Raw genomic sequence first — 15,844 nt, forward strand, 5'->3', positions numbered from 1 at the left:
ACGTCCTGACAGCAACGCCTCACAAGTGGGAATGTGTGTTTTCGCGACACGAACGGACACGCGCGCGCGCGGTGGGTGGAGGGCGGGAAGCTCTGGAGATGAGGGGCACTATCCCTTACGGGAAAAAAAAAAAAAAAAAAAAAAAAAAGATTTCAATGAACTTGAAATTGGTCTGTCATAACGTACGTGGATTGGGTGAACATAATTCATTATGGTTGATTTAACTTAATTACTAGGATTGGGTCCAACTTAACTTACTTGGGTTGAATACAATTAATGTATTCAGGGTAGTACAGCTTGCTTATATAGGTTTGGTCAATTAAAGTTGAACTAAACTCATTGTCGTGGTTTGTTTCTAAATACATTAAAGATGTTTCAAGGTAAATGCTGAAAACATGCAAAGACTGACAACAATTTTGTTCTGAATTGTTGAGATATAGCTTCTTTCTTTTTTTTTTTTTTTTTTTTTTTTAAATCTTCTCAGTTGGCCTGAATTTTTGGGAGTGGCGGTGTATACTTTCTGGCATGAGGCCCTCCCCCACTATATAAACTCCGAGCCCCTTACTCAACGCAGTGGCCATTCGGCAGAATTCCCGCTTCCTCATTCATTATAACCTGACCCATTACTACCAGTCTAGCGTGCAATTGGCCATCCCCGTGGCCCCTTTCCAGCCCGACAGTGGTAAGCGTAGCCGCCGGAGGTCTGACACAACAGCGTAAGGGCAGTCAGCCCCACAATTGCTGGCCACACGCCGTGGGGCGAGGAGGAGGAGGAGGGAAAAAAGTCATCCAAGGGGACCGGTGCGTGTCGCGCTATATGGCCACTTATGTTCCACACTTCAGTGGCCACAGAATCCGCATTGTCCCGCTGAATTTCCAAGGAGGGAAAGTTGTCCCGGCGGCACGGCTGCTTCTCTGCGGCCTGTGAGAGGGTGTGTAATGTCCGTCAATGGGAATTCTACTCCCTGCCAGTGTTGCCACAGTTAACATGAAAAAGTAAATTGGTTACTTTAGTGATGACTTGATTTTAAAAGTAACAAAGTTAGATTACAAGTAACTTCATGAGTAACAATCAGCAGATGCCGACAACTCCGCCTCATCATAAAAATTATTATGGTTTTGCCAATACTTTATTGGAAGTGCATTTTCAACAATAATGTTTCATAAAGTTATTATATATATATATATATATATATATATATATATATATATATATATATATATATATATATATGTATAATTTTTTAAAATGTTAACATTTTCCTGCCGTTCACAAACATGGAATGCGCTGACACTTTGCCCCCACTAGCTTTGAGTCGTATTAGCCATGCAGCTACCTAAGGTCCACATCTACGGATGGGACTTTCTCTTTAAACTTCAATGTAAATGTGCAACTCGAAACGTTTCTTCAAAACTGGCGTAATGCTTTCCAAGCGATATCACACTTTGTCGACAGCACAGCGTGTACAATGAACTTCAATAATTTCATCTTTAGCTGAGACACAGTCAAAATAGTGACACCCTGAAAACACGAGCGTCTCCCCTTCGTCCAGTGTTGACTGACCGCTTGTCTGCAATCATATTATCGCTTGTCCCACAGAAGGGAGAACGTGACCTCCCAGAATGCCTCAAAGCGCCGTTTCTTTACCTCTCGCCTTTGTTTCATAATATACAGGTTTTTTGTTTGGCTTTGAGTGAGGAATAGTTAATAATAGTGTTTTATTATTTGTAAAGAAAAAAAAAGTCTGAGTCTATCTAAACATATGACATGCACTCTCAGTGAAAGATGTCTTGTTCCATTAGATGCCTCATGTTACTCTCTACTGCAACCTAGCGGCAACTGTCTGTATGTGTTAATTTTAAATTGAAACGTGTCACATCATTGACATGATACAGTAACTCTCTACTGCAACCTAGTGGCAACTGTCAGTATTTGTTAATTTTAAATTGAAACGTGTCACATCACTGATATACAGTAACGCCCAGTTGAATATACAAGTAACTGTAATCTGATTACTATGGTTTAAGGAGTAACGCATTACTTGGCTAGTGATGTCATAAAGGCACAAAAGATTACTGCAAGACTTCCCCCCACTTAGGAGCCATAAAAGAAGGCACCTCAGCATCTGGAAGCTGAAAGAACATCTCAATTATTGACCATTTTGAAGCCTGATTTCACATACTTTGCGATTTTTTTAAATTAATTCATTCATTGTCCGGCTTGTGAACAAGATTCTATTCTGTGATGTGTCAAATGTATAGGACATTTTTTAAATCTGTTTGGTTTTACTTTAACGATAATCCAGGTAAAATTCACACAACAGACAATTTAAGAGTCTTCAGTTTACCTACCATGCATGTTTTTGGAATGTCTTTTTGGAAGCTGGAGTAGCCAGAGATAACCCACACATGCAGGTTAGGGAGAAGATGTAAACTACACACAGGAAGACCGGAGCCTGGATTTGAACCCACAACCTCAGAACTGTGAGGCAGATGTGCTCACCAGAGGTTCACCGTGCCACAGTTATTCTTTTTAATGAAATGGAATTACTTTCCATGACCAAGTTCAACAAATGTAACCATGAAAAAGAAGTCTCCAGTCCGGTTTGTAGTCAAGGATGGAAATCTAACACAAAACAAACAGGAGATATTGAAATGAAATTGTATTGCAAGCACCAATATTGATACTATGGCCATTATAATTATTCCCAAAAAAAGGATTTGAAAAAAAAAAACTATTCAGTAAAAAGTCAACCTTTAACATTTGCACAACATATGATGGTGAGAAAAAAAACATGGTGAGATGATTCTCACTGACTGGGATTAAATTGCTCACGTGCAGGGGTGGTTTTTAATATGGACAATATTGTCTGGTGGTCGGCAATTGTTTCAAGATAGAAAAGGGGGTTATAATATATGTATATGTATATATATATATCCATCCATCCATTTTCTGAGCCGCTTCTCCTCACTAGGGTCGCGGGGGTGCTGGAGCCTATCCCAGCTATCATCGGGCAGGAGGCGGGGTACACCCTGAACTGGTTGCCAGCCAATCGCAGGGCACATACAAACAAACAACCATTCGCACTCGCACCTACGGGCAATTTAGAATCTCCAATTCATCCATGTTTTTGGGATGTGGGAGGAAACCGGAGTGCCCGGAGGAAGCCCACGCAACACGTGGGTTTTATATATGTATATATATGTATATATATATATATATATATATATATATATATATATATATATAGACACGCATACACACACTAACACATCTTACAACACCCCAATTCGAATGAAGTTGGAACATTGTGTTGAAAATAAATAAAAACAGAATACAATGATTTGCAAATCATGTTCAACCTATATTTAATTGAATACACTACAAAGACAAGATATTTAATGTTCAAACTGATAAACTTTTTTGTTTTTAGCAAATAATCATTAACTCTGAATTATATGACTGCAACACGTTCCAAAAACGCTGGGACAGGTGGCAAAAAAGACTGAGAACGTTGAGGAATGCTCATCAAGCACCTGTTTGGAACATCCCACAGGTGAACAGGCTAATTGGGAACAGGTGGGTGCCATGATTGGGTATAAAAGGAGCTTCCCTGAATTGCTCAGTCATTTAGAATTTAGGGTTTTCATCATCTACGGTCCATAATATCATCAAAAGGTTCAGAGAATCTGGAGAAATCACTGCATGTAAGCGGCAAGGCCCAAAACCAACATTGAATGCCTGTGACCTTTGATCCCTCAGGCGGCACTGTATCAAAAACCGACATAAATGTGTAAAGGATATCACCACATGGGCTCAGGAACACTTCAGAAAACCAATGTCAGTAAATACAGTTCGGCGCTTCATCCGGAAGTGCAACTTGAAACTCTACTATGCAAAGCAAAAGCCATTTATCAACAACACCCAGAAACGCCGCCAGCTTCTCTGGGCCCAAGCTCATCTAAGATGGACTGATGCAAAGTGGAAAAGTGTTCTGTGGTCCGACGAGTCATATGCTGCCATCCAAGCAACGTATTTTTCATGGACGCCCCTGCTTATTGCAGCAAGACAATGCCAGACCACATTCTGCATATGTTACAACAGCGTGGCTTCGTAGTAAAATAGTACGGGTTCTAGACTGGCCTGCCTGCAGTCCAGACCTGTCTCCCATTGAAAATGTGTGGCGCATTATGAAGCGTGAAATACAACAATGGAGACCCCGGACTGTTGAACAGCTGAAGCTGTACATCATGCAAGAATGGGAAAGCATTCCACCTACAAAGCTTCAACAATTAGTGTCCTCAGTTCCCAAACGTTTATTGAATGTCGTTAAAAGAAAAGGTGATGGTAAACATGAACCTGTCCCAGCTTTTTTGGAATGTGTTGCAGCCATAAAATTCTAAGTTCATGATTATTTGCTAAAAACAATAAAGTTTATCAGTTTGAACATTAAATATCTTGTCTTTGTAGTGTATTTAATTAAATATAGGTTGAACATGATTTGCAAATCATTCTATTCTGTTTTTATTGATGTTTAACACAACATCCCAACTTCATTGGAATTGGGGTTGTATATAGAGTCGTGTTCAATTACACTTTAATTTTTTTAATTTTTTTATGGAAATGTACCAAACTTAATAAATCCAAAGTAATTTAAAGAAGATACATATTTTTTTCAACTTACATATTGTAATTTCAAGGACAAAAAATGATAACGTGCAGCAATATTAGCACCCCTCAATCACTGCCAGCACTCCCAGTTAACATGGATATTTGATTTTTAAAGCCGTCAATGGCAGTGAATGTGTTAAATATATTTACAAAGATGCTATTGACATGAAAATTTCACCACATGTTGGGAACAACCCAAGTCATCCACACATAAAAAGAAAATAAACAAATACGATCAGAAATTAAGTTGTGTGTAATAATGTGAAATGACACAGGGAAAAGGTATTGAACGTGCCAACTGGTATTTATTTAATACTTTGTACAAAAGCCTTTGTTTGCAATGACTTCAGGACGCCTCCTGTGTGAAGAAAGTAGTCGCATGCATTGCTCTGGTGTGATTTTGGCCCAATCCTCCACACAAGCAGTCTTCAAATCTTGAAGGTTCCGTGGGCTTCTTCTATGGACCTTTAGTTTCAGTTCTTTCCATACATTTTCCATTGGATTCAAGTCAGGTGATTGACTGGGCCATTCTAGCAGCTTTATTTTTTTTCTTTGAAACCTATTGAGACTTTCCTTGGCAGTATGTTTTGGATCATGAGCCTGCTGAAATGTCCACCCTCGTTTCATTTTCATCCTCCTCGTCGATGGAAGCAGATTTTTGTCAAGAATGTTTCGGTACATTTGCCCATTCATCCTTCCTTCAACAATATGAAATTTACCAGTACCATTTGCTGAAAAGCAGCCCCACACCATCATGTTCCCACCTCTGAACTTCACTGTTCGTATGGTCTTTTTAGCGTGATGTGCAGTCCCATTTCTCCTCCAAACGTTAACCAGTTGTAGTTAAACATACTGTACTTTCATCATACTTTGTTTTTATGAACTTTTTATGAGCAGTGTGGTTTAATCACTGTATGTCATTTTTGCTGGACACAAAATACTAAACCACAATGGTGGATAGGAGAATGAATAAAGATAGTAATAAAGCCTGTATATATTTGTACAGGAGCTTCTCAGAAATGACTTGACCCGAGGAACCCGGCAGTTGTAGCCCACCTCCCGGAATGCGTCTGAATTTGGTGTTTTTCGATAATCCGCTGAAGCCCACGGTCATCTCTTTTTCTGGTGCATCTTTTTCCTGCCACAGTTTGTCCTTCCACGAGACTTTCCATTGATATGTTCACTCTGTGAACAGCCAGCCTGCTTTGCTCTGAACTTTTGTGGTTTACCCATCCTATGGAGGGTATCAATGATGGTCTTCTGGCCAGTCATCAAGTCTGCGTTCAAATGTTTTAAATTCCTGATTTCATGGGTTTAACAAGCTGGAAGCCCAAATTATGTAAAGATAAACAAATAAATACTTGAAATAGTTTAAATTGTGGGCCCTGATTTTATAATCTATGAAAGTTTAACTTTTTGAATAGAATTATGGAAATAAATGAACTTTTCCATGCTATACTAAGTTTTTTTGGAAAGGGTCTGTGTGTGTACGTCTGTGTGTGTGTGTGTGTGTGTGTGTGTGTGTGTGTGTGTGTGTGTGTGTGTATATATATATATATATATATATATATATATATATATATATATATATATGGCGGCACGGTGACCAACCGGTTAGAGTGTCTGCCTCACAGTTCTGCGGACCGGGGTACAATCCCCGGCCCCACCTGTGTGGAGTGGTGTGCCCCACCTGTGTGGAGTTTGCATGTCTTCCCCGTGCCTGCGTGGGTTTTCTCCGGGCACTCCGGTTTCCTCCCACATCCAAAAAACATGCACGGTAGGTTAATTGAAGACTCTAAATTGCCCGTAGGTGTGAATGTGAGTCCAAATGTGTCATCATAGTTGCTTGTTTGTATGTGCCCTGCGATTGGCTGGCAACGAATTCAGGGTGTACCCCGCCTCCTGCCTGATGATAGCTAGGATAGGCTCCAGCACCCTTGTGAGGATAAGCGGCTCAGAAATTGTGTGTGTGCGTGTGTGTGTGTGTGTGTGTGTGTATATATATATATATATATATATATATATATATATATATATATATATATATATATATATATATATATATATATATAGTGAACAAGTGGCACTCTCGATAACAGGTGTCAAACTCAAGGCCCGGGGGCCAAATCTGGCCCGCCAACTCATTTTATGTGGCCCACGAAAGCAAATCAAAGTTGACACAGATGATTCTTGCTCAAATTCTCATATATAGCAAATCGTATTGTTGAGCTATTGCAAGCATTTTCTGTTTACAGTAACTAAGTTGAACAAACTATTACCATTGAATTCTGATTTCAAAACTAGGTATCCATCAATTTGTTGTGTGTATGTAATAGTATTATGAGGTGGCTAAACAGTTATATGGTTTCACAGTCAACGGCCCTCTGAGGGAAACCATGACTAAAATGTGGACCGCGACAAAAATGAGTTGGACACACCTGCTCTAGAATGATATCTGACAGCAAATACAGTAAATCCCTTAGGGAGAAGAAAGAGTAAGGATCCACCATGTGGACATAAACTGCCTTACATGGTGCCAATATCAAGACATGAAACTAAATTACCATCCCTGCAAAGCACAGCATGGCAGCGTTTCTCTGGAAGGAATTATTTAGCGCACATGAAATAAGAAAAAGTATTCTGCACAGTCATCACACCGTTTCTCACTTTTATAGCCCCAAAAATTGCAATGAAGTATAATCCCTAAAGCCTTGTGAAAACTTAAACTGGCCAACATGGTTGAAACAGAAAAACGGGTAGATATCCGTGACCTTTCCGGAAGAAGAAAAAATAAAAATAAATAAATAAATCGACAGAAGACTTTCATACTTGTTCTGGCAGCAGCCCACCATAGCTGTTTTCCTACATATGTTTTCTGGTGTGGGTAAGTGGGTTGGGTGGATAGCTGTCGAAGAATTGCTGAGAGATATAGTATCTGTGTCTGTTTTGCCTTTGTTGGTCTCATGGGGTCCACGTACAAGCAGTTTTATATGTAGTGTCTTGACTGGCTTGCAAGGAGAGACAGCTTGAATAATTGCTCAGTGCCAACCTATACAACAGTCACACACCAGCGCTTGTGTTGAGACTTCTGTTCTTTCAGCCAGACAGATCCATGAAGCAGCTGTATAGTATAGTTTACCTTATTCATTTTGAATATATGTAACAAAAACAACTCTTAAACAGACCTTAAGGACATATTATATGGTACAACATGCATACTGTATGCACTTGTCATTCATCCATCCACTGCATTCAAAAACTAACCTGTCTATGGGTGCATCGCCATGTCCAGAGTGCCTCAGCGAGCCGTTGTCGAGGGACACCTGCCTGGGCAGGAGTCCGCCGTGACGTCTGCTTCTGTCTGATGTTGGTGTCAAGTCCCCTGAGGCTCCCTGGTAAGGGTACAACGACGGGTGCTGTAGTTTAGCCTTCTTCCCCTGTGGCCCACCTTCAAACACAGCCCGCACTTGAGCAGGCACCGAGCCATAAAACCATGCCCCCGATTTGGTGAGGATTTCTTGTTGTTTTCGGCACAAGTTGCATACCCACATCACCTACAGGACGGAAAAGGGTCAATGTTAGTGGCGTAGGAAATAATGGACAGTGGATATAAAAAGTCTACACACCCAAGTTCAAATGCAAGGTCTTTATCATGTAAAAATAATGAGAAGAAGACAATTAATTTCAAAGCTTTTTCCTGTACAACTTAATGGGAAAAAAAGTAAAGTAAGTAAAACAAAATATCTGCAATAAAGTGGTTGCACAAGTATGTACACCATCTTATAACTGCGGATGTGACTGTGTTGAGAATTAACCAATAACATTCAAATTCATGTTAAATGGGAGTCAGATCACACCTGCCACCATTTCAACTGCCTCTGAATTACCCCAAACAAATTTTCTTTGTTCTAGCAAGCTTTTCCTGACATTTTTTTTCTTTCTAGCATAAGCCTGAAGGTTTAACACTGACTGGCATTTGGAATTTTCATAATTCCCTCTATTTGACTAAGGCCCAGTCCCAGATGAAGAAAAACAGCTGGAAAAAACATGATTCTGCCACCACCATGCTTCACTGTTGGTATGGTGTTCTTTTGGTGATGAGCCATGTGTTAGGCCTGAATATACCTTTTGGAATCATGGCCAAAAAGTACAACCTTGGCTTCATCAGATCATAAACACATTTCTGCACATACATTTGGGAGATTTCAAGTGTGTTTTGGTGAAATGTAGCCCAGCTTGGATATTTTTCTTCGTAAGCTAAGGCTTACTACCCTACCCGAAAGCCCAGATATATGAAGAAGACGGGAGATTGTTGTCACATGTACTAAACAGCCACCAGTTGCCTAGAATTCCTGCAACTCCTTCAATGTAGCTGTCAGATTTTTGTCAGACCAGTTTTGTTCTCATCTTTTTCATAAATTATGAGAAAACATCTAGTTCTTGGTAATGTCACTGTTGTGTCATATTTTCTCCACTTGAAGACATTGTCATTGTGTTCCACGGTGGTATAGTTAATACCTTGGAAATTCTTGTGTATTCTTATCCTGACTGATATCTTTGAACAATGAGATCCTTCTGATGTCGTGGACCATGGCTTGTGCAGTCAGAGGTGACTACAAAAATGTCAAGAAAAGCCTGACAAAAAAAAGAAAAGCTTGACAAAAATGTCAAGAAAAAATGTCAAGAACATCAAAACTTTATTGGGGGTTAATCAGAGAACATTCCCAGTGATAGGAGGGTGTGCACACTTTTGTAATCATATCTCGGTTGCTTATTTTTACTTCACCTCAATGCATTTTTTCCAGTTGAGTTTTTCAGGTTACACAGTGCATTAATGGTGGAATGATGAATGATACATCTTGGTCTATTTTTTTTTGTATCACATACTGTAAACTTGGCATTTGAACAAGACTGTATAATTTTTATATTCACTCACTGTATTTTATATTGTCGATGATGAGGTGTCATGGAGTAATTTGTGAATGTCCATCCATCCATCCATCCATTTTCTGAGCCCCCTATCCTTACAAGAGTCGCGGAAGTGCTGGAGCCTATCCCAGCTATCATCGGGCAAGAGGTAGGGTACACGCTGAACTGGTTGCCAGCCAATCGCAGGGCACATAGAAACAAAGAGCCACTTGCACTCACATTCACACTTACGGTCAATTTAGAGTCTTCAATTAACCTACCATGCATGTTTTGGGGATGTGGAAGGAAACCGGAGTGCCCGGAGAAAACCCACGCAGGCACGGGGAGAACATGCAAACTCCACACAGGCGGGGCCGGGGATTGAACCCCGGTCCTCAGAACTGTGAGGCAGACGCTCTAAACAGTCGACCACTGGGCCGCTAATTTGGGAATGTATGCTAAGTAAATAGTTCAAAAAACAAAGGCATACCATGGGTGAAAAACTTTTCAAATCCAAAATATCATTGACTAAAGTCACATGTGACTTAATTACTTTTAAAATCTAAATCCAAGGTTTTCACTCCACAGAAACAAAATTCAGGTATTGACAGTTTGTGTTGATGAGGTGACAGATGATTTATTGTACACATGCAGCAGCCTTACACACAATTGAAAAGCTTTCTTTTTATTAGTTTTTGACATTTTGCGTTTGTGAGTCTTCTGTACATCTCTCACCATAGCTTAACCTTGCTTGATCGGCATGTGGCTAAGGCTGTTTCTCTCTCTCTCTCTCTCTCTCTCTCTCTCTCTCTCTCTCTCTATCAAGTTATTATTAAACTCACTTTTCTGATTCACATACTGCATCAGCAAAGAACCTGAACATGAAAATTGATTGCAGAGATTAGTTAATAAAGGTGCAGTATACTGTATACATGCGGGGTGGCATGCAATGCAATTGCAGTTAATATTCTTTACTATGACAAATGGAAAAGAATAGAAACGTGTTCCTTTTGTTAAACGCTCCAAAGACTAGAGAGATGGAGGTTTTTACTACAGTGTGATGCCGTGCCTTTATCTGCTCTACTTTGCAGCCGCAGCAGCCAGCTCACCACATTAGCCTCATAAATCCAAGAGCAGACAGCTGCCCTGATCACTATGCACACACACACACACACACACACACACACGCACGCACGCACGCACGTACGCACGCACACACACACACAAGGCCTGTACCTTCTGGTACAGTGTAATGTGACTGTATGTCTGGTACAGGTGACCACATCTAGTCAACATTAACTTATTTTGAAGTGTGTCCGTAAAGACGAGGAGAAAGGCAAATCATTGACAGGCCAGTCGGCCAGTGAACTGCCCAACAGCTAGAATTCCACCACACAGACACACACGCGCAGGCACACACACACACACACACACACACACACACATACAAAGACTCGCAACCAAATCACCCGTCTTAAAAGTCTCAGTGCTGAGTCAGTGCATTACTGTTATTAGTGCGAGCCGGACTTGAATGCTGCCTCTCCCGCTATCTGAGCTGCCCATGTTTTAAAGCTGACTTGGCATCAGTGATCAAATAGCATCTGTATGTAATGTGCAGTGGTCTTCCCAGAGGATTCCTGTAATGCCCAAATACTGTGTGCCGGTACATCAACAATACAGGAAAGTATAATGTATGTTGTACACTCAGAAGATATTGGTGTTTTTTTTTTTTTCCTCAAGGAGACCACAGCCGTGGGTCCCGGGGAATGTTGAGGGTCAATGGTCCATTGCTGCACGCTGTCAAGATGACGGATTTTTTTTGTTTGTTTTGTTTTTTGATCACATTCTTCTGTTTGCCAGTAACTTGGTCCCCACGGTGGCAGGCAACGAGCCTAACCACTTGAACACGGCTGCCCATCTGTAAAAGCAGCTGTTTTTGCTTTAAATTCTTATAAATCCCACAAATTAAAAACTAGAGGGCTTCTAATTCGAGACTGAATGGCATCTCAAGAAAACATTTCAGAAAACCCCTTGCTTTTGTCAAACGAGTGTCCAGAAAAGGCCCCTCTGACAGCTACTTCTGTTTGACCCAGTTTTGTATCCGCTTTGTCCATATTTGGCTAAGACCGCCCCATTTCCTCTGCTTGGTTGCCTCCATGTAGAAGACCCACTTGTGAGAGCACATGTTTGTTATGTTGACAGTGCTGACTCAGGAGCCAAGAAGAAGGCGGGGATCTTCGCTAGTGACGCAGATAAGCTCCAGAAATGCGAACGACCTGATTTCAGCTTCTCGGCAGAAAGACGTCTGGAACTCAGTAATGCGTGGTTGATTTTATTTTATATTTCACATGTTTACTGAGGCCTCGTAGAGTTAATTTTACATCCCAAATACGAGAAAAAAAAAGTTGGTTTGGTAAAATATGCCACCTTTAACAGCAATTTGCCAGAGTGTGGTTGTTGTAGGATCGAAATTCACTAAGAACAATGGAATCAACGGCTTTAAATTTGCAGTTGTGCATGTGTATTTGGACTCATATCTCTAGGACTTTGGAACCTATCATGTACCAGTTATGCAAATTAAACCCAAATGAAAGCTATGGAAACATTGACAAAAATGTGCAGATAAAGGAAGAATACAGCAGGCTGGATGGATGGATGTGGCTACTTGTTTAATGGCAACTATCAACAAAAATGAACTATTTAAGTTGTATTTTCAATTCAGACACTCGCACACTAGCCTTTGTGATATCGACCCATGAGGCATCTATGACCAACTGTCAATGTTACAGATGGGACTATAACTGTACTGACACACAATGGAAGCTGAGAGGCTACAAATTGTCCCAGTGGAGTGTAGTCAGTGAGGCCATGAGTACGTCTTTAACCGAGGTCATGGTGAGAGCTCTTCAGTCAAACATTAGTCATCGGCTAACACCCACGAGTCACCCGGGCCAGTTTTCCTTGCTGATCAACCACATTCTACTTTTTCCAAAGCATGTACAAACTGAATAGTATAACTGAGAACATTAACTCAAATGAGGCAGTCTGTCTAAAAACAATTATTTTAATCTGTAAAATTGTGTCTCAGCAATTTCAATAGCACTGACACATCACTCACATTTAGAAAGAAATCTCTCAATATACAGTACCAGCCATGTTGTAATTACATCATACAGGGTGGAAATAATACCGAAGAAAGGGTGACAGACAAGTGGGTACGTTCACGTTTAACTTAAGTACAAACATAATTCTTATGTGTTATCTTGTTTTGATTTCACCCACGAATACATTCAATATCATCCGAGGATTCAGAAATTAGGACGAAACTAAGTTGCTGCAATTATATAATAAAAAAATCTTTCCATTTTGAAAAAAATATTCATATTAGGTATATTGAAGACTCTAAATTGCCCATAGGTGTGAAATAATTGTCTATATACCTTACGTGTATATGGAGACAAATGCAGGGTGCACCTGCTTCTTACCAAAGTTCACTGGGATAGGCTTCAGCTCAACCGCAACACTTATGAAAACAAGCAGAATAGAAAATGGATGGATGGGTGCATAATTTATGCTGCACAACATTCATTCATTCATTCATTCATTCATCTTCCGTTTCGCTTATCCCCATTTCCTCACTAGGGTCGCAGGCGAGCTGGAGCCTATCACAGCAATCTTCGGGCGAGAGGCGGGGTACACCCTGAAAACCCACGCAGGCACGAGGAGAACATGCAAACTCCACACAGGCGGGGCCGGGATTTGAACCCCGGACCTCAGAACTGTGAGACAGATGTGTTGACCAGTCTTCACCGTTCCACCGCTGCACAATGTGTATAATAATAATCAATCATAAACGTAAACAAAACAAAACAGGAAACAGCAGATTGGATTTTGCCCAAAAACATCCTACCTTAAGAAAGAAAACCAAATGTTTACAACAAATTTGTTTTTCTAGTAACATCTGAACTTTTGAAAATGGGGATAGCATATGAAAATTGTTGTTTATTTCCTAGATTTTTAAACCAATATTTCTGTTGTGCACCTTGAACTCAAGCTAAAACACGACACCTTTACACATTTCGTTCTTATCCACTGTGGTGGTGCACAGAAGCAAACATATGGTAATGGCATCACTGCCCCGACACTAATGGACATGACTGTATACATACACATATGGGCGCGTACATATGTGCACACACACATGCAGGCAGGCAGGCAGGCACACACGCACACGCACACACACACTCTCCTTCATCTTAACTCTTCATGGCTGAGTGCAGGAAGGGGGTTGGGGGCTGCAGGCCTCAGGGAGGGCCATTTCTCCTTGTGTTTGCACATTTCAGAGTCATTGAACCTGCAGCTAAAAATAGAAAGCTAAAAACCAAGCACTACCACACAAAACAACCGCTACAATTTATACTGTATACCCTACAAATGAGCTATAGAAGATTTAGTGAGGCACAGAACAACCACACACATCCTATGGCAAAATAATATTGAAACACGCTCCACTGTTGTTCAGGCTGTTTTAGGATTAAAGCATGTATGTAACAATGGCAAAAGTAGCTAATGCTGTTCTGAATGACAGATTCTTTAAGAACACTGATGTTTCAAATTGATATGAGCCCCACAACATACCCATATACTTGTCCAATGACAAAAGAAAGCTTGTTTGCAACCTACAACAAAGCTCCTTCTTTTATAGTCTTTAATATTTCACATTGAAGTTCGTTTTACTTGACTTTTTAGCATGAGAAGCAGCGGAGAGCAGTGAGCAACTCCTTGTGGCCAATAAACTGCACTACAACATTACTTCAAATGAGCTGAGGGTGAATCAGCAGTACTCATACAAGAAATTCACTGTGTGATCCGATTGAGAGCCAGTTGCAGTGTCAAATCAAATAACTAACATTCTTTTAGATGTATAAGGGAGCTTATGTATTCATTGCCCTTTTGATTAGTTTACTTTTGGCAAGATTTTGCAGAGGCACCGTCAGTTGCTTTATGGGACTACTGAAACAAAACAATATGGAAAAATATTATTTTATAACAATGATAAATTCATAAATATTTTAGACATAGTTGCATATTTACTTACTTATTTACAGAGCATAGTTTACTTGCATATACTGTAATCAAGCAATGCATCAATGGCCTTGGTGAAAATCTGTCTTTTGACATTTCTTACGTAAAAACCATTCATGCAACATTTTTTTGAAAGGACAATGTCGTAATTATCATCAGTCCTGAATTAATGTAACTTAAAAAGTGAAGGCGAGCTAGAATTTTCCAGAATAGGTATCACATAGTGAGAGAGAAATGTGATGAGCGACATCTTTGTGAGGAAGTCAAAAAATAATTAAACAAAGAAGTGAGGTCAAGAGTGGAGATGGCATATGCTGCAATATTGATGGGGCGTTAAATGAGCTGTCATAGGTATCATATTGCCTTGCCGTAACTCTCCTTCACCTGCACTGAGGTGAGCTGAGCGCTTCATTAAAAGTCTCATTGTTCAGGGAGTGGAGCCCTTCTCGGAACATTCCGGGCTGGACCACGCTCAGACTGAGCTGCAATCATCAATAAGGATAGTAGCTAATACACTCCAGAAAGAAAGAAAAAATACTGCCACAGCTGTGGGAACTGCAGTCACTTTATGGTGCTTGTTCAGCCAATGAATAATGAATTGAAAGGATTAGCATTGTATACAGATTCACAGAGCATTTTTGTTACAGGGCCTAGCTAGCTACATAAACACAAATACTACACTGTTTTAAGCTTAGTTTGTTATTTACTTATTTAATTTTTTTCTGCCAATAAATCAGGCTTTAGGGGCATTTTCAAGAGCACAAAGTCTTCATGACACTTGACTGTAGTGCGATGCATTGCATGTGCTGCTGATAAAAATAAGGCAGGCTGCTACATTCACATGCTCCTACGCTGGATGCACGTGGTGAATTACATTTTTATGAGTTTCTATTTTTAGAGTGCACGCCAGCAATAATAATAGACTTCATGAATATTTATGTCCCCTGTTTGAAGCTCAGAGACACGGCGAGGAGGAGGGGAATACAATTGCAACATTATTGTACATATATGTATAATATGTGGATTACCCACACTCCCCATGAGCAACCGTTTTTTTTTTTTTTTTCTTTTGGAGGGGGGATATTATTTAGGTTTACATGTTTCGACGGTTATAATAAGACATTAACATATGAACTGGCTGTTTTCAATGGGTGCATGCAACTATGCATGTATGCAGTA

General features: G+C 40.2%; 1 protein-coding gene across 20 annotated transcripts in view; it reads right to left on the reverse strand.

Moving 5' to 3' along the window:
* The window catches only part of rims2a (regulating synaptic membrane exocytosis 2a), a 163,669-nt gene that overhangs the window by 100,054 nt on the left and 47,771 nt on the right, over positions 1-15,844 (reverse strand). For all 20 annotated transcript variants that reach the window (XM_061673766.1, XM_061673764.1, XM_061673773.1 and 17 more), the window contains one exon: positions 7,937-8,226. In XM_061673766.1, the coding sequence (XP_061529750.1) occupies positions 7,937-8,226 (290 nt within the window). The remainder of the gene's footprint in view (positions 1-7,936; positions 8,227-15,844) is intronic.

Source organism: Phycodurus eques, chromosome 4 (genome assembly GCF_024500275.1).
Source record: "Phycodurus eques isolate BA_2022a chromosome 4, UOR_Pequ_1.1, whole genome shotgun sequence".
Taxonomy (NCBI): Eukaryota; Metazoa; Chordata; class Actinopteri; order Syngnathiformes; family Syngnathidae; genus Phycodurus; species Phycodurus eques.